This window comes from Pseudonaja textilis, chromosome 13 (assembly GCF_049901715.1).
Source record: "Pseudonaja textilis isolate UNSWEBS1 chromosome 13, rPseTex1.2, whole genome shotgun sequence".
NCBI lineage: Eukaryota > Metazoa > Chordata > Lepidosauria > Squamata > Elapidae > Pseudonaja > Pseudonaja textilis.
The window spans coordinates 10,308,252-10,327,997 of NC_142002.1; the positions used below are offsets into that span (position 1 = coordinate 10,308,252).

General features: G+C 41.9%; 1 protein-coding gene and 1 pseudogene across 3 annotated transcripts in view; one reads left to right on the plus strand and one right to left on the minus strand.

Annotated features, from left to right (window-relative positions):
- Positions 1-4,483: 4,483 nt before the first annotated feature.
- LOC113442001 (ADP-ribose glycohydrolase MACROD2-like) lies at positions 4,484-5,231 on the minus strand (annotated as a pseudogene).
- Positions 5,232-5,767: 536 nt separating this feature from the next.
- Positions 5,768-19,746, plus strand: part of ABHD2 (abhydrolase domain containing 2, acylglycerol lipase) — a 33,551-nt gene continuing 19,572 nt past the window's right edge. Inside the window, exons 1-3 of one of the 3 annotated variants that reach the window (XM_026709229.2) lie at positions 5,768-6,017; positions 11,495-11,574; positions 12,945-13,146. In XM_026709229.2, the coding sequence (XP_026565014.1) occupies positions 12,953-13,146 (194 nt within the window). In that variant the 5' untranslated portion in view covers positions 5,768-6,017; positions 11,495-11,574; positions 12,945-12,952. Of the gene's footprint in view, positions 6,385-11,494; positions 11,575-11,723; positions 11,790-12,944; positions 13,147-19,746 lie in introns of those variants that run through there. The other 2 variants (XM_026709230.2, XM_087941353.1) reach the window with 2 other exon arrangements.

The following is a 19,746-nucleotide window of genomic DNA, read 5'->3' on the forward strand; positions in this document are numbered from 1 at the left end:
TGTGCAGTTGACACTCATCCTTGGTTTTGGTTGCTGTTCGGCAGTCTGCTGAGGAGCCCTGTGTGCTTCTGTTTTACATTGAGGCTCCTTATCCAAAGGAGGGCTACAAGATATCTGCAGTGGCGGCTCGGAGTCTGGATGCAGTGCGGTCGGGTGCTGGTCACTATGGAATAAGTCGAATCGCACCTTGGCTGTGCAGTATTTGGATGGGTGTTTAGATTCGCAACACTTGTAGCAGTAGTGGTACTCCCTTAGCAACACTTTTTGTTGGGTCAGTGATTTCGCTGCACACCCAGTGCAGCTATTCAGCGAGTGACAAGTGTGGTGCATAGGACAAAACTGGTTTCTCCTTGTAATGGGAGATCTAAATTAGGGTGGATGGGGTGAGGTAGCAGGTGAACTCTTGATGGTTGAGGAACGTACCTCGGTCTTATCGACAGCCATGAAGGGTCTTTCCCTGGTAGTGTGCATAGGGCCTGAGGGCGATATATGGTTGCTGTTGTATCTTCTGACATTAGGAGGACTAACAGCTCTGAGTCCACGGGCCCAGTGTGTGTTGTACACTGTCGCCTGGTGTGACACAAATTCTTCAAGAAGTATAAAGGGTACAAAGCGGTGGCGATCCTTGGCCATGAAGGTGTCAGTCAACTGGAGCCACTTTTCAATTAGCACCTGCGGAAGTTTTTTAACAATTTTGTTCTGCATGTCGACGTGATCGAGACAGGCGAGTGCCAGTAAGTTGGGATCCTGTTGTGCCATTCTCAGCTGGACAAGTATGTTAGCGAGGTATATGATTTGGTGAGGCTTGTCGATAGGAATTTTAGGAAATCTGTTGATGCTATCCAAGAGTGTTGCTTCTATGTCCTCGGAAGCGCCATATAGTTCATCAAGCCTTTACCATGATAACCGTAGGGTACTGGCTGGGTCGTCTAAGTGGGATGCCAAAAGTGCCCTGGGTATGTCAGCAGACTGTGGTCCTAACCACGCTATCAAGTGTCTGATTATTTCATCAGGGTTCAGGCGTGCCGCCTGAATGGGGCACAGGTAGAGTTTCTTCCATACTAGATACTCGCTGCCTGGCTTGTCAGAGAATCTGCAAACTCGTTGGCATGCAAATTTAGCTTTCCACTCTGTACAGCCAAGTTTGCTGAGTTGGGGGGAGGTATTGACATCGAGGGTTCTCCCACTGGATTCTCATAGGGTGGGTTCAGGTTGTAAGTCAACAACGGGTTGTAGTCTTCCTCCTAGTACTTATGGAGGATGTCGTTCTCCCATACTGGGGACGATGGTCGAGCATCACGCTGATGTATAGGCTGGGCGCAGTTACCTTGTGGTGCCTGGGAGCTGGATTGGTATTGAGGTTGTGGCAGGAATGCTGCTCCCTTTGGCCTGAGTGTGGCAGTTGTCGTTGAAGGCATGTTGACTCGTCAAGAAGTTGTTGTAAGCACTGGTGGGCTAAGTTGCTCAGCCAACACAGCGTGAGACATTGCAGTAGGGTTGCTGGTGCTGGGAAGAGAATCTCGGACCTTAGTACATACAACATCAGTTGGGGAAGGTTTGCTGTTGGTAGGAAGTGAATCTCGTACTTTAGGTCGTACAACGTCAGATGCGTAACTGATGTGTAAAGTCTGTGGTTGAGATTCATCCCAGTGCTTCCCTGCTTGTGGGAGACTGCTAGGTAACTGAGGCGGTTCCATCTGCTCGTTTAGAAGCGGGTGCTCCTCATCCACGTAGGCCTTGACCCGTTTATCTTGGCTCTCTTCTCCCAAGTCTTTGAGGTCGAAGTTGAGGGAGGCAGCACTGGCTGCCTTCTGCCATGCTGCAGCCCGTGCTGTTTTCACTGCCACCTCTGTTGTTTGAGTAACTTGACTTGGGCCTGAGTTTTGGCTATTTCTGCCTGTTGTTTGGCCATTTCTTCTTGTTGTTTGGCCATTTCTGCTTTCTGCCGTATCACCTCTGTCGTAATACATAAATCTGCCTCTGCTGCTGCAGCTTCAACTTGGGCTTCTACAGCTCTTTCGGCGTAACTTGCTGCTTTGGAGGCCTTAGATGCGCCACTGCGACGGGAGGATACTCTGGAAAGATGGTGAGAGCCGGCAGCAGAGGATTGGTGAAAGACACTGGAAGCTGCTTGCGATCTAGCAGGTTTGGGATGGAGGGAGAAGGCTTTCTTTGAGTGGTGGGAAAAAGCTGCTTGTGATTGAAGATCTCTGTCAGATGTGGTCTTCTCCCTAGGTATTTGCTCCTTCTGTAGCGCAACAAGGAGCATGGCCTGGAGGGAGTTTCTGCCTTCCTGAATGCTGTCTTCACGTTCTTTGTTTGCCTCCTTGAAGCAATGAATGTGTTCTTGGAACTCTGGGTCTTCCAGGTTCGATTGTATATATTTAAGCTTATTTTCACTTTCTCTCTATCGTGCGAGGTGTTCCTTCTGCATCAGGAAGAGGCTCTCGAGGGACAACTTGCTTTTGGGGGTGTCACAGATCTTGACCAGCTCCGTCCATGCATCTGCATGACGGTGATACTGCCTTTCCCAATTCTCTCTGAAGTGTGTCACTGTGGATGAGGTAAGCTTCCTATGTTGTCTGAGGTCGTAGGTCTTCTGAGGTATCGCAGCTTCTCCAGAGAACTGGACATCTAAAACTGGGTTTTGGGAATCAGGCTCCATGTTTACAACAAGGGTGGGTGGAGGAATTGGGTCTTCTGGTACATCAGAGACATCTGTCATGGCTGATGAAGTTGCCATGCTTCAAATTGGCAAAGGGAGAAATTTGGAAAATTTTAGTGGTTTTCCATGCAATTCCCTTTTTTGTACTGGGGGCGCTGCAAGCAGGTAGCAGAAAGTAGAATTGCTGCTGGATTTAATACTTGAGCGTGTAGGTGGCACTGCAGTCTGGGCAATGCTAGCACAACACAGAATATGGCTGCTTCTAGGGGGCGTTGTGAGCTTGCAACAGAAGGGGGCACTAGAGGTTGAGTCACAAAGTCTGAAGATAGAGGGCTGAATGCAGAAATATGCCTATAATTGTTGCTTGCTTCACAAGGTAGCAGCAGAGGGTCTGGAAGATGCTGTTGCTATGCCCATGTTAGGTTGCAGTTACTCTTAGGACCTTTGAATCAAGTTGATTAAATGGTGCACAATAGTTGCAAAAAGGGGTTATCATTGGAGAAACACTCTGGTCAATATTTGAGAAACTGTGTAAAAAAAATCAAAGTCTGGGAAATTTCTCCTTGAGCCCCAGATGTAGCTGTGGGCTGCATTGCTTAGGTCTCACTTTGTGGAAGAAAAAAGAGGGGGGAGAATTTCCTGCCTACTCTTGAAAAAAAGGAAAAAATAGGAAGAATTATTTGACTTCACTGTAAATTTCTTCTTGACCACCAGATAGGGATGTAGGCTGCTTTACTTGAGTCTGTTAGGTTGCAGTTAATTTTGGAACATTTGAATTAAATTGATTAAATTGTCCACAAGAATTGCAAAAAGGGGTCATCAATGGATAAACACTCTGGTCAATCTTGAGAGACTTTGTAAAAAAAAAATCATAGCAAAAGGCAAGATGCTGTCTTTGTTTAAATCATTGCTAGATTAAGTGTCTCTCTTCAGGGGGAAGGAATGTGCCCATTGCTGTGGAGACGGCTCTGGCCAGAGGAATGTTTACAACTGTGGCCTTTTTATTGCTTTGTCAGAGGAGCAGAGGAAGATCAGCTTTGTTTTACCAACAAACATACAGGCATGATTTCCCAGAGTCTCTCACTGCATTTATAGAAGGTTTAAAGACAGAGGTTTGGTTTTCCTTTGAGAGCTGGGAAATATCTGATTCTCCTTGTTATGCAAATGCTGTACAGATGCAGATAGATAACTCAACAAGACGTTCATAACAAATTACATTTATTGGTTCATCAGGTATCCCCATAACTCAAGTTTGTGATGAAGTTCTTTAATGACCAATCCTTTGTATATCTGCCTTGTAGTAAAAGATGGTTATCTCCTAACCCATCTCGTAGTGATAGAAAGCAGCTCCCATGAGTTAGGGAGTTCAAGCAAAAGTAAGGGAAACTCCCCCCCAACCCATCAAGGGTCAAATTAGTGACCAATCGGGATTACAGATGTTGCCACGTGACATGAACTACATTTCCCAGGATGCATTCCCTTAAGGGGACAGCTCATAATTCCTAAGTAACTATCCAATTCCCATAGACTAGCTGGGACAGCACAAAGACCCTTGATATAGATGATTAACAGATAGCTATAGATTTTGATTAGAGAGACAGATGATAGATAGGATAAATGATGTCTGGAATTCAATGTCTGGAACTCCACAAGTCTTAAGCTTGCCAAGTTTTTTTTTTTTTAGTTAAGATTGAATTAATTTATTAAGTGGGGTAATAAACAAACATACCATGAAGATAAAATAATTATGTTAATTTTACAAGATACATCATGAGGAGGCCATAGTAGGTTCACACATTGATAAAGCTTCAGGGCCATCTATTGATTGTGCAAATTCACTGAGAAGATTATTTTCTCATTCTCATTCTTCCTTAACCACTCCTTGACTGTTGTAAGTGCAATGACTGCAGCTGGCTCATTTGGAAAATCATAAATGCCTGTTGAGATACATGGAAAAGCAATTGATCTGATGAGTTTCTCTTTTGCCAGTTTCAAAGAGATTTTTTAGCAATTTGCCAGATCTTCTTTATGGATATTACTTATATGTCCTCGAGCTATAGGGCCCACAGTGTGAATGACATATTTTGCTGGTAGGTCATAACCACACGTGATTTTGGCTTGTCCAGTTTCAGTCACTCAGACTGCGGCATTCAGCAACCAAACAAGGACCAGCAGCTCTGTGTATACATCCATCCATACCACCTCCTCCAAGAAGACTTGAATTTGCAGCATTAACTATGGCATCAATCTCAAGTACTGTGATATCGCCTCTGTATAGGGAGACTTTTTCACTAAAGACTTTTCTGCATCAAGAAAGCGTCATTGGTGTTGTCTTCATCACTTTGGGCTTTGTTTTTCATTTCTTCCTTCCATGTTGGAATATCTTTCAAGGGTACATAATCCCATAAATATTCTTTACGTCTCTCTTCCAATGTCATCTTCAACAAACGTTCTTTCTCCTCCCACCAGAGCTTTTTCTGCTTGTTCTCGGGGTACATGGTGCTGTGGCTAGCGGCAGCTTTGAGCTGCAGGTTCCCCAGGCTCACAGGTGACGGAGAAGCACGCTGACCTGGCTGGGCCTAGCTTGCCAAGTTTGAAGACCCTTTTCTAACCTGTCCTTCTCCCTTTGTTTTTTCCTGCCTAAGTGTAAAACCTTGCTTTTCTCCCAGGTCATTTCATACAAAGATGTATTGGAATGGCAGCAAATGGAGCAACTAGCAAATACTTGGATTAAGTTTGCTGCTACCCAAATAACCAAGCTTTTGGGGGGAATAAACTGGATTTTGATCTAAGCAGAACGCTTCTACACGCCACAAGTCTTTGTTGCTTCTCCCAGATGGTAAACTCAAAATGGCAACCAGAAGCGGCGAGTTGAGGCACCGTCTTCGCAGCACATGACGTAGCCCCACCCCGATTTCCTCCTCAGACCCCGCCTCCTCCTTCCCCTCCCCGCCGTCACTCCCGCTCCACCAATTGCGTCACAAGGACCCAATAGCTCGCTCGCCTCTTCTCCCAGAGGGGCGGGGCGGGGCGGGGCAGCGAGCGGCAGCGCCCCTCGCGGCTTGGAAAGTCCGCCTTCTTTCCCCGCGCCTCCTTCACCCAATTTTTTTTTTAAAAAAAATATTCGTCGCACCCAGCATCCGGAAGCCAATCCCGTGTCGCTTGGAGGCGGAGAGTGGCAGGCGCCGCCGCCAATGGAGTAACCAAGGCGGCGGCCCGCGAGTGGGAGGAGCCTCCGGCGGCGGCGTGAGGTGTGTGAAAGGTCGTGCCTTGAAGGGCGGGGGGAAACGTCTTGATGGGAGTCGTTATCTGGCCGGGAATCGGCGGGAGCGCCGGCGTCGGGACCGCACAGGTGAGGCCAAAAGCGGAGCCGCGAGATAGGACAGGTGCCCATCCGTCCGCCAGCTCGAGATCCGGAGGCGCCCCCCACATCCTCGAGCCCCCCTCCATTTCGACTCCCGTGGATGCGGCTGCAATTATCCCTTCGCTCTTTTTCTCTGGCGTTCCTCCAGAGGGGCTGGACTACAACTCCCATCATGCCTCAGCCAGCCGGTTGGGATGCCTTGCCTTGACATCTCCCTGCCTGCAGTTTCCTCTCTTCCATTTGCATCCCGCCTTGGGTTGGGGAGGAGGAGGACGCTGCTTGCTCGGAGAGCTCTAGGCACCTCCATGAGGGAGGGGGGAGGCGGCTGATTTTACCTTCACGACAACCCTGTGAGGTAGGTTGGGGGGAGAGAGGAGAGAGAGGGGGAATGTAACTGACTCGTGAAGGACACGTCACGTGTGAAATTGGACCGGGGATTGGGGGGTTTGGTCCCTTTACTCACTTTATTCGGGGTGGGGGGGAGACCTTCTGGCTTTTTTTATCCACTCTCCTAACCTGCCTCCCACCCACCACCCACCCTCTATTTTATTTCAAGGATACTTTAATTTAGGGAATTTTTCTAAATGTGTCCAAGGGAGACATAATGTGTGTGGTTTTTTTAAAAAAAGGTCTCTTCCAAAATTTTGGTATAACTGATAAAATTATTGGGGGCAGAGAAATCTACAGGTTTGCTGGTAATCAAAAACAACTTGGTTTAATAATATGCCATTTAATATGGTATATTATTTATAGATCTTTTTAAAAAAAAGATCTTTTCCAAAATTTTGAATGGTATAACTGATACAATTATGGGAGGGAGGGAATCTACAGGGTTGCTGGTAATCAAAAACAACACGGTTTAATAATATTCCAGTTAATATGGTATATGATTTATAGTCTAAAATATTTGTACCCCCAGACAACCTGCTTGATCCATTTGAAATTGGAATTTTTATAGGCTATAAAAAAGATAAAAACTTGAAATAATAATATAAAATGTAATAATGTGCAAAAGTCATACTTGGGTTGAGCGTCTCAATGCACTTGAGAGTCAGCCTGCTCGAAGGATCAATAATCACAACATCTTAAGGGGCGGGGGGGAAATAGGTAGGTCAGTTGCTTAGGTCTACCAGGAGATGAAATTTCAGGCTATCTCAGAAGGTTTTAAGGAAGGTGGACCAAGAGCTCTCCTGGATTAACTGAAGACCCTTCTAATCCGGGATCTACATCTTCCTGAATGTCTTTATGGGAATTCCAAGTTTCTTTGAGGTTTAATTGATTTTGGATTATCACTTTAATCCCATACATGAACAATCTACAGGGGCTCCAATAGCCATTATGAAAAACCATATTTATTTTCACTTCCCACTTTTTCCTCTTCCAGGGCAGTGTTTTCTGATTGTACTCTTTCCCCCTCCTTATCCTCTTGTTTGTCACTTTATGAAGCTGTTCACATTAGAATACTAGTAGCTTGCTTTGAGACTTGTGTGTGCTGTGGCTCACTTTACTCTGGCATGGTTTTATAGATGGCATTACACTCATCCTTTCTCTCTTCCCCCTCCTGGTCTTTCCACTATATAGAAGAGAGACAATAAAAGGAAAATACAAAACTACTGTAGAAAGTTTTAAATGAAATACCTATTTTGCAGAGTAGATAGGAGTGTTCTCAGTTCTAGATGATACTTCACAAGCCAGTTGGATTAAAATTAAAAAGGCAACTTTAATTAGATGCTAGGTAGGCAAATTGTGTAGTCTGTAAAGATGGTGTTTTTTTAAAAAAAATATACAGTAGATTTTTAAATGGAAGCTGGAAGTGTACCTTGTAGAGATGTTAGAGCCAGTTTGGCATTGTGATTAAGCTGCTGGCCTAGAAACCAAGAGTCTGGATCAGAGTCCCCGCCTTAGTCTTGAAAGCTGGCTGCGTGACTTCACAGTGATGGTGGTGTAGAGAAAATAAGAGGCACCAGGAAGAGCTATTAAGTATGTACATTGCCTACATAGATGAATAGATAGGATAAAAATATAATAATGTTGCAACTTCAAAATAATCTGCAGTAGTAAGTTATCTGCATTAGCAAAGATGGAGTTTGATGTCCTTTGAAAGACTTCCAACTTTGTCTTTGTTAATGGTTCCTGCGCTGCATGTTTCCTATTATTTCTTGAGTTAAGGGGGGGGAGAGAATAATGCGTCCACACCCTCTTTTTTTGGCCATCGTCCCAAAGTTGAAAAGTGGTTTCACCCAAGTTGTTTTTTGCTTCAGGAATTCTTTGACATTCCCTTTTCAACCATATTTGACAACTTAATGAGTAGTTATTTTAGCTTTTAATTCTTACGTCACATGTACCTCTCCCATCCCACGTAGCTCAGCTGTGTGCAGCCTATTCTTTAATGGATTTTTATGAGTCTTCGCTATTTAATTGGCTTATTTAATGTTATTTAAGTACTATGCCAGGAAAAAAATTACACAATCGCTTATAAAGTGTGTTAGTCCAATTAATGTGTGAGGAGGCCTAGACTAGATACATCTTGCCTGCAGGTACAAAAACACTTTGGTTCTCCTCTGAAGTTAATTGTGTTAGCAATTTAATAGTTCTGTTGGATTGGGTAAGCAAATTCCTCTGGTGTCTTGCACTGAATATCACTGCTGCTGTACAGCTTGGTTTGCTGTCCTGATATAAATCCTGATCATGATGTCTTGGAATCACTATCAGAATAGAGAAATGAGTTCAACGGCATGCTTTTGCCTATTCAGTCAACACAGAGTTGCAATGACTCTTTTGTGATTCCTGGCTTTTCAAACAAACAGTTGGCAATGTTTTTTTTAATCTAACAATAATCATAACATTCTCACAGATGATCTATTTATTACCTTGCATTTAATAAGCATTAAGATGCCAAGATAGAGGCTATGGGAAGGTCAGAAAATAATTCAATTGCCAAGTATTTTATTTTTCGGAACCTTCCAAATCACTTTTAACGCAAAATATTGCAATATCTTTTGGTAGATACTTTTTCTTCTATTTCTTGATATTGTCTACTCTGTATTTCAGCTGTAGGCATTGTTTTCTGACACTTTCTGGTGAAGCATCTCCAGTTTCAATTCATGTATTCCTTTCTTGCATTTAAAATGATGTATTTTTTCTTTTGACAAATTACTTGTATAAGATATCCACTTTTGTTGAAAAAGCATGGGTTTGAATCTCTTTTTCTTGCTTTGGTCATATAACAAATCTTCAATGCCTCTCTAAAAATGCTGCTTTAAAAACATTTCTCAGATTTGATTGGGAGTTTATTTTGTTTATATGAGATAGGGGAATTTGGGCCAGATCTGAAATGACTGAAAGCATTCTCTTTTATTGCTCTTCAGACAGTTTAACAATATGGTATAAAATTTTAACACATCTACAGCTTTTTTATTGAGACAACAGATTTGTAAAGGGTTTGACTGGCTTTTGTCATGATGATTAACAGAAGGAAGTCTTTCCTTTGCGCTAAGAAAGCTAGGTCCAGAAATTTGATTTTTTCTAATTGTACTTTTGAAAATACAGATTGCATATGAATATACTTTCTTTCCAGGGAGAAAATTGGCATATTAAAGGGAAAGGTAATTGTCTCAGATATTGCTAGCATTTTTCAGATGAAATAAAGGAATGACCATCTTAGAGGTTATGGGATGAGTAAGGCAGATTACCAGAATTCTTGTATCGGTAATTGTAGTAAAAATAAGAAGTTGCCTCATACAAATTTAAGCCATTGGGATGTCTGAGAGTGGCTGCAAATAAACTTGTGCCAAGAATCAATGAGTGATATAAATGAGAACTTGAAACCATATTACTAAAACATAGAATAATAGGTTGGAATCTTGGAGGCTTCTAGTCCAATTCCCTGCTCAAGCAGGAGACCCTATAGCTGTTTGATAGCTTTATATATTTTCTGTTTTACTTTGACTAACTTACTCCATTAAAATTGTACATTAACTGTATATATGTTGTACATTCACTGTATATATACACACAGAGAGACAGATAGATATATATAAAACATGCCCACAATGCATTTGAACTTTCTGTGATGTAAAGTATAACAAAAACGAAGAACTCATTGCTATCATTGCTATATAGCAATGTTAGGAATGAATATTTTACAAATGAATTCACTTCCTTTCAGAACTGTCCTATAAGCCTGAAAAGAGTGTTGTAAAAATGGACTTGAGCCTGTCTCTAAATCATCATTTAGCATTTAACGTCTCATTTTTGATTATTGTATATGGAATCTGCTGCAAATGATCAAATGGCTCTGCCTTTCAAAATGCTAAGGCACATGTATTTAAGTTGATTAATAAATAGCAGCACTTCCTCTGCTCCCTGGAAATAATTGCAAATGGTTGCATAGCATTGCACTAAAAGAAGCGCAAAATTGGATTCCTAATTTAGGTGCTTTGGATATGAGTCTAAATTCCCCTTGTTAAAATGTAAAGTGCTTTTAAAGTGGAGAATTTTAAACGCAGCCTGTAACATAGATATAGAACAATTTGGCAAAACCCATTAAAGTTTTATTTCGACTAAATCCCACAGAACACAAGTAGTCCTTAACTTACTGCTACAACTGAGCCCCAAATTTCTGTTGCTAAGCGAGATATTCGTTAAGTGAATTTTGCCCCATTTTACAATCTTTCTTGCTACAGTCGCTAAGTGAAGCACCGCAGTTGTTAAGTCACACGGTCGTTAAGGATCTGGCTTCCCCATTGCCTTCGCTTGTCAGAAGGTGGCAAAAGGGGATCACATGACCCCAGGACACTGCAGCCATCATTAATGAGAATCAGTTACCAAGCATCCGAATTTTGATCATGTGAATATGTGAGTGTAAAAAACGGTCATGTCACTTTTCTCAGTTCCATTTTAACTTTGAAGTAAGCATCGTATATATGATTGTCTGGCTTGTTATCAGTAATAGCAATTTATGAGCTTGTCCCATTAGCATAAATATGTTTACAGGATCATTATGGAAATAGTATTGTTGATTATTACTAGGTTCTTCATACAACACACATACACACACACACACACACACACACATGTCTGTGTTGATCTAGCTAGCTACCTAGTTAGTATCTCAGCCTGGTGTCAACTTTAGCGGGTTTGGAGATAAATGAAACGCTGATGATTGACATCTCAGAGACTGTACATTTGTTTCATTTTTGTGCAGATGATCATAAAATTGATTCGTAGTAGTATGGAGACAAATTTTATGCACGTTGTTTTTCCCCATGTACAAGTAATGATGTAGATGCAGTTGAAGTGGTTTCTATCTAATAGATTTGTACAGAACGGGCCAAAAATTGTTGTAGCAGATGGCTTTTGTTTTAAGTATGCTTTCTTGTTTTAAGTATGTTTTCTTGTGACTTGTTTCTTGTGTGAGTTACTGCTACCAATAGAATGATATACAATCTGATTTTGTTTTATAGGCTAACTTTGAATTGGACTTCATATTTGCTTAGACGACCTGGAATTTCCTGTTTTTAAGAATAAGTGTCATACTACACAGGTGGGTTTTGTATGCTTGGAATGCATTGTTTCTACAGTATTATAATATATTAACTGGCTATTGTTCCTGTTAAAGGACAAGCCCAGGCAAATCAGGAAGTAATGGGATTTTCTCTCTGTGCTTCTTTCATATACTCGCTTATAACCTTCTGGTTAAAATTTGGGCAGGAATCATATATCAAGTAGGATTACAAAATGTCTGAAGGCCTACCTTTTGTAAGTGATCACCTGTATTTTATTTAGCACCTTTTTGTAGTGGATATGTGGATGACTTTGGGAAATAAGGGGAAAGAGATGCTGCCTAGAAAACAGGTAAGAGAGGCAGGAGCCCCCAGTGGCTTAAGGATCAAAGAAAGAAACTTAAAAGGGGGACCCATCCTAATGTATCCAGCAGTGGTGAGAAGTTTGCACTTTCAGGCTTGCAAGATAGATGTCAACCCTCCCAGCTAAACCAGAAAGGAAGTACAAACTGGACGAACTAATTCTGTTTTGTTCTAAGGCTGCATTAATAGAACTCTGTGAGTCTGATGCCACAAATTTCCTGCCAGCTCTTTCAACTGCTTGATCAGTTAAAGGGCGGGTCCTTCCTATGTTGGTCTGACCCATAAACCACTGGGGGCTCCACCCTTTCTTTGTCTGATTGTTTCCTAGACAACATCTCTTTCCCATGCTTCTTCAAGGTCATCTAACATGTCCCATTAAACTTCTCAACCAGGCTTATGACAATTAATCGATTTGTCTTTGAGATAAGGTTTCCTTTCTTGGTACATAGATAAGTGACTGAAATACATTAAGGAAGCATATAATGATTTTCAAGCAGAGTAAATATTTTTCTTGGAATAAAAACCTTGCACACTCTTAGACTAGAATGAAATGTGAGGTTTTGAGTAGTACGGTTTGAAGACACTTTAAAAATGTGGCAGTGAAATGTATTCATTTATTTATAAATAATTCAAGGTGGAGAACATACCTGATACTCCTTCCTCTTCCTATTTTTCTCATAATAACAGCCCTGTGGTGTGAGTTGGGCTGAGAGAAAGTGATGGCTCTAAAGTTTCCCAGCCAGCTTTCATGCTTTTAAGGCAGAACTAGAACTCACTGTGTCCTGGTGATTGATCCAAAGCCAGTTTTCACATCTAAGGTAGAACTAGAACTCATGGTCTCCTACTTTCTTGCCTTCAAAATGCCTCTGTTTTGATATCAGATCCAGAGATTTTTTTCAGTAATGTAGTCAGGCTTCTGATATTGAATTGGATCAGCAGTTCCGTATGAAACTTCCTTGGGTTGAGTGATCTTAGATTTGAAAGCTTTTTTTTAACTTGATAGTTTAATAAAGGACTATTTTCCAAACTTTTCTGCTTTCTTTTTCAGATAGCAAGATGAGTTCCTTAATAGAAACCCCTGAGCTGCCGGCAGTGTTTGATGGGGTTAAATTGGCTGCTGTTGCTGCTATTCTTTACATTATTGTCCGTTGCCTGAATCTGAAGAGCCCAACTGCTCCTCCTGAGCTCATATACCAAGACACACCTTTAGCCCGCTTCCTAATAAAATCGTGCCCTCTCCTAACCAAAGAGTGAGTAGTCCACCAATATATGGAATTATTTGGCTATTTTGATTTAATGTTAGCAAGGTAAGGGGAAGCTGTGTACAATATTGGAAGCAACTTCATCAGGTTAGACGCTTTCTTTACATCATAAAAGCCTTGCCTTATGAATCTCTTCCTACAGTAAATGAAATTTGCTTTGCTTAATTAAAAGTGCCTACTTTATAAAAAAAAAATCTGTATATCCCGGAGGGAGAGCAAGTCTGAAACCCTCAATTCAGCCAGGATCTAGGTGTGGTTGAATCAGAGAAGCTGCGAAACCACTTCTTGGAAAAGAAAGCACTTCTGAGAGACCTATTATACCTGAAGTTGAAATTCAGGTAGAGACTAAATCGGCTCGTCTAATTATAGATTAAATTGTTTTGTTTTGGATAGTTGAAGGAGTGGTACCCATTTGCCTCAGGAAATCTTGTGTGTAGATGGTTTCCAAGCCTCAGTTTTCTTTTGCATTCACCCTCCTGTGTTCCTGAATGGCTATAAAAATTCATCAATAACACCTGTCAATTTCCGATTTTGCCCTTGAACTATTTGGGGAAGGGAATAGGTGTGATATAGGTTATGGCTGCAAATAATTCTTATTATTGTTTGTTAGTGGCTTTTATAATGGATTCTGTAACATCTTCCAGGGGCTTATTTTAGTCTTAACGTTATGATAATGTTCACCTGTAGTGCATATTTGGAGTATTTTGCAGTGCTTTACTTAGGAAATTACTCAAAAATGCTTATGTTATGAATGCTGCTACAGCAGTTTTAAAAAAAAAGGTAATTAATTAAAAGCAAAAACTTACCAATTGTTTAAAAGTATTCTGGGACTTTTCAGATGCAACCATTACAACATTTTGTGTAAATATTTTTTGCTTTACATTTTACGTTTTGAATAGCGATTCCCTTGTGCCCCTTTGGGGAAAAAAAACCTCTTGGTGTTTTTTTCCCTCTGACTATCTCCCATTTACCACAGTTTTAGATTTAAGCCTCAAGGAACACATGTTACAGACATTTTAAACAGACATTTTAAAACTCACTCCACTTCATTTTGCCTGGCAAGAGAATGAGGCTATACATTTTAACTCCAAGTAACAAAAGCCCCATGAATGCATAGCCAGCTTGTGCAACCATCAGCTGTTTCTTATTGCCAGACAATGAGTGCCTGCCTGCCTACCTAGTGCTTGCTTTCTTCAGAGAAAGTTCAGTAATTGGATTATCCAGTTTTACTAGTCATATAAAGAAGATTTTCATTTGTATTGTGTGCCAGCAGAATACAGTCTTATTACTGCCTTTGCCCATGGTAATCTGAGTGCTTTGCGAAGAAATATTCCCTGCAAGCCTCTAAGTTTGATGTATAACCCTATGCAGATATGAAAATAACCCTATTCCCCTTTCCCATCTGTGTTTAGAAGTAAAAGGAAAGCCAGTTTAATGGCTGAATGTTGGCTCTGTGGGTTGATACTGATTTGCAACCCGGGATTTTATGCTAACTTTGTTACTGGCTGCTGGGTCTGAATTCAAGGAACACTAAACCATCATAGCTCAGGAAGGCTCTTTTGCTCTGACGTTGCATTATACTTCTACAGGTTTTTGTGGTATATCAGAACTTGCCTTACCTCTTCTCTTTCCTGACTATTCCACTTTGCTATATTACCTTCTTTAAGTTTTGATTTAATGGCTCTTTCTTCTCTAGCTATTGGGCGCTTTCTTATCCCTCTTTTGTGTGCATGCGTATGGGTACCCCAAAAAACACCATACCTCATCCGCTTCAACATTTTTGAGGGGAGGAACAGATAAATTTTACACGTAGAAAAAAAATACCCACAGTTTTGATTATTATTATTATTATCTTAATTCTTTGCATTATGTTTGTATTAATTGCAGAATTAGCAACAATTTATTTACCTTTAGTAGTACAGAAAGTCCTCAACAGCCCCAATTGAGCCCAAAATTTCTGTTGTTAAGTGAAACATTTTGTTAAGTGAGTTTTGCCCCATTTTGCAACTTTTCTTGTCACAGTTGTTAAGTGAATCACTACAGTTGTTAAGTTAGTAACCCGGTTGTTAAGTGAATCTGGCTTCCCCCTTGACTTCGCTTGTCAGAAGGTCGCAAGAGGCAACTGGTATATGAACCAGTTGCCAAGTGTCTGAATTTTGATCATGTCATAACTCTGAAAAAACAGTCATAAGTCACATTTTTCAATGCCGTTGTAATTTCAAATGGTCATTAAATGATTTGTTGTAAGTCGAGGACTACGTGTACAATACACCTTAGAAGTATAATAGCAATAGCAATATAAGCAGTTTACAGAGTCAGCCTCTGGCCCCCAACAATCTGGGTCCTCATTTTACCAACCTCAGAAGGCTGAGTCAACCTTGAGCCTGGTGAGATTTGATCTGCCAAATTGCAGGTAGCCAACAGTCAGCAGAAGTAGCCTGCAGTACTGCACTCTTAACCACTGCGCCACCGAGCTCTTATTACTGTAATAATACTTCCTGGTATAACTCCCTTTACTCCAATACATGAACCAATACATTTAAAGTTCTCTTATTTCTATATCGTGGGGGTCAAGTGGTTCTTATGACATCAGGAGTAAAAGTCAGCCTTTAAGAGTGTTCTGTCCTCTGCTAGAACATTGGGCACAAAATTCCTCCCCCAACCCACAAGTAAAGGCATAATCTTGTGTTACGTTTGCTCATCCATAGTTCTGGAAGATCTGCTTCTCATAATTTTTTTTTTGAAGGAACCAATTTTGTTCCTGAACAATATCTGCATTATACCAGTAATTAATTAAACTTCTGTCCCCTCCACACTGGGTTTTATATTTAGCTAACTATTTTTCTTGCGAACTAACTAAAAAACCCTCCACCAATATGTTGTATAATTCCTTCAGTTAGCCGGATCCGTTGTAATGGGTTTGTACTTAAAAACCTAAGACTTTAACAAATATTCTAGGAGGTTTTTTTTAAATACCTGCACTTAGACAACTTCAGAGATGACAGCTGATATAAAGTACAGAACAGGGGAAAAATTGCTGCTATTAAACTGGGTGTAGAATGTGTGGAATTTTAATTGCCATGTTTCATGTGGGAATTCCAAAGAACTTATTAAAGCTTAAGAGATTTTGCATATTTCTTCTAGCTTGATCTCTGAACAAATGGATAACAACATATGTAGGTCAAACTGTATTTTTCGGTTCTAATAAAATCAGCTTGTGAAGCAGCCAAGTTTTTCAAATAGGCCCATGAAAAATAGCATTCTCAGGGCACAGTTGATAGGATTTAATTCGCTTTCCACCAACTCAGTGATTACATTAATCTGGCTATTTGTTCTGGGTTACCTCCAAATCATTCCACAATAGTTAATGCTGGTTGTAAAATAATGGAACTGCAAACAGCATGTGATAAAAGTCTGAATATCCTTAGCACGATTAGCAAGATAATGTTCCCCCTTTAGCAAAATACATGAATAATAGAGATGTGCCAAACAAGGGGTTCCAAGCATGGGTCACCAACTTTTTGGAAGCCTTCTAGATTGAGGTTCTTGATAGCCATGTGGCATTCAAGATATCAATGCACCTTGATGATATTTCAGAAATCCTAAAAGACTTGGCTCTTCTGTTTGGTTAGGGTGGTTTGGACTCCTGTAATGTTATTTGCGACTATGTTTTAGCCAGGGTTGCCATTGTTCTTGTTTTTTAATTCTTTTTGTGATTATTGTATAGTATTTTCTGTTCCCTTAACTTTATTGTGCACCACCCAGAGTCATTTGGAAGTTGGACATTGCCTAAACTATACATTCAGTTAAATCTCTATAGCAAAAATGGCTTATGGTATTCTATACAAAACGGTAGGTTTTAGATATCCATATTGAATGGATACTCTGCAGAGATTAAATGTGATAAGAAGGCAGTTTATATTTAACAGCTTTTCCCTGCCTTTAGTGATTTAGACAAGAATACATACTATACTCTAGCCTGAACAGAACAGAACAGAGTGGGAAAGGACTTCAGAGGTCTTCTAGTCCAACCCCTTGCACAAGCAGTGCACCCTATACCATTCTGGACAAATGGCTTATCCAATCTCTTCTTAAAAGCCTCTAGTGATGGAGCACCCATACTTTTATATGAAAGTTTAACATAGGAGCCAGCTTATACATTGAACTAAGCCATAATGCAAATTATTTAGTTTTGGCTTAGCAGTACTATATGGACCCACTCATTATGGTTTGTAAACCATGGTATAAAGTAGGCTTGTCCAACCCGCGGCCCACAGGCCGCATGCGGCCTAGGTCGCCTCGTAATGCGGCCCAGTGCCCACCCCAACCTTCGTGCCAGAGCCAGCGAGGAGGAGGAGGAGAGGCAGGCGTGGGGCAAGGCGAGTGCCAGGCCAAGCAGCAAGAGAAAAGGCGGGCACCGTCAGAGCGCCACCTCCTGCTGTTGCCGCCGCTGGCACTGCCGCCGCTTCTGCCTCCGCCGCTTCTTCCCCCGTCGCCACCACCGCTTCTGCCCCCGCCACCGCTGCTGCTTCTGCCCCGCCGCCCCACCGCCGCTGCCCCTGCCGCCGCTTCTTCCCCCGTCGCTGCCGCTGCTTCTGCCCCCGCCACCACTGCTGCTTCTGCCCGCCGCTTCTTCCCCCCACCGCCGCTTCTTCTGCCCCCGCCCCGCTGCTTCTGCCCCCGCCCCGCTGCTGCTTCTGCCCCGCTGCCACCCCACCGCTTCTTCCCCGCCACCGCTGCTGCTTCTGCTCCCGCCACCGCTGCTTCCGCGGGGCGGGCAGAAGCGGCGGCGGGGGCAGAAGTGGCAGCGGGGCAAGAAGCAGCAGTGGGGGGAAGAAGCAGTGGCGGGGCAGAAGCGCGGCGGGGGCAGAAGCGGCGGGGCAGAAGCAACAGCAGCGGTGGGGCAGAAGCGCGGCGAAGGCAGAAGCGGCGGCAGGGGCAGAGCGGCGGCGGGGCAGAAGCGAGGCAAGCAGCAGCGGTGGCGGGGAAGGCTTCTGCCCCGCCACTGCTGCTGCTGCTTCTGCCTTCCAGTCCTGCCTCATCCAGCCGGGCCATTTGCAGGAGGAGAGGTAGGCGTGAGGCGGCGAGCTTTCTCCCCCACTCCTCCCCCGCAAAAATTTGGCCGGAAAATAAACTGTGATAAAAAACTGTGATAAAAAAAACGTGATAAAAAATAAATAATTTTTAATAAATAATAAAAACATCTCACTAATTTCATTTCCAAATAAATTTAATATGTTAACTATGTTCTCTATGGTTTTTTGGGATGATCAGGTATCGTTACTGTTATTTTATTTTATGTGCGGCCCAAACCAAATTTTCATCTTCTAATGTGGCCCAGGGAAGGTGAAAGGTTGGACACCCCTGGTATAAAGCTTAATGTGAAAAACTAGCAAATTATAATTTGTTCAGTAGAATAGAATAGAATAACAGAGTTGGAAGGGACCTTGGAGGTCTTCTAGTCCAACCTCCTGCCTAGGCAGGAAACCCTACACCACTTCAGACAAATGGTTATCCAACATCTTTTTAAAAACCTCCAGTGTTGCAGCATTCACAGCTTCTGGAGGCAAGTTGTTCCACTGATTAGTTGTTCTCACTGTCAGGAAATTTCTCCTTAGTTCTAGCTTGCTTGTTTCTTTGATTAGTTTCCCTCCATTGCTTCTTGTCTTCTTGTGCTTTGAAGTAAAAGTTTCTTACTATGTCTCTTGGAAGAATATTCTATAATCATGGAACACAGTAGAGAAGCGACTTGATCAGCAAATGTATATGGCAGGAATTTCATTTAGATGGTGCGAAATTCAACATAGCACTTTGAACTGGTCCCAGAACCAGGCTGAAAGCCAGTGCATCTTGCAAAAATAGCAGTGCTTGATGGCTTTGGTTTGAAGTAACTCAAAATCCTTCCCAGTCTCCAAAAGTATTTTTACCTCCAGCACATTGCAGTAATTATTACACCTCATGATAGCCTTAACCCAGCTTTTCCTTTTCTAGATGGGGCTCGCTGTTGGCATGTCAACTGATAAAAAAGTACTTTGTCATAGAGGACATTAACATATCCAGTAGCTGTAGCAGATTCAAGGGCACCACTAACTTTTGCACCTGATTTGCTAGAGTGCAGCCTGTCCTTCACCACAAGCTGGACGCCGATCTAGGCATTTAAGCCAAATGGCAGGAACATTCTTCGGTAAATTAATAGTCATTCACTCTAGTTCTATGCTGGAGGACTGGTTCCAAATACCTGTTGGTTCATTTGGGCTAAGTGAAAATGAAAGCTTGAATCGAGTAATTTGCAATTTTAGGGACAACTTTTGTCCTGTTCTCAGCTGTTATTATATATGTGTTAAATAAGCTGATGGATAAAACGGAGCCCAGAGGAACAGAGTGATGAACTTCTAGTACCATCACTCATCTAAAAAGAGAACTAATGTAAAATAATGCCACCATTTACAATGCACAAGTCAATAGTAATATTATATAGTTATTGCTTTTTATATCAAAAGCTATAGGAGGTCCAAAAGAATTATTCCAGTAGATTGTATTGAGAAGAAAAGAATTGTGCCCCTGAAGCTTGATGGCTTTGTGTTTCAT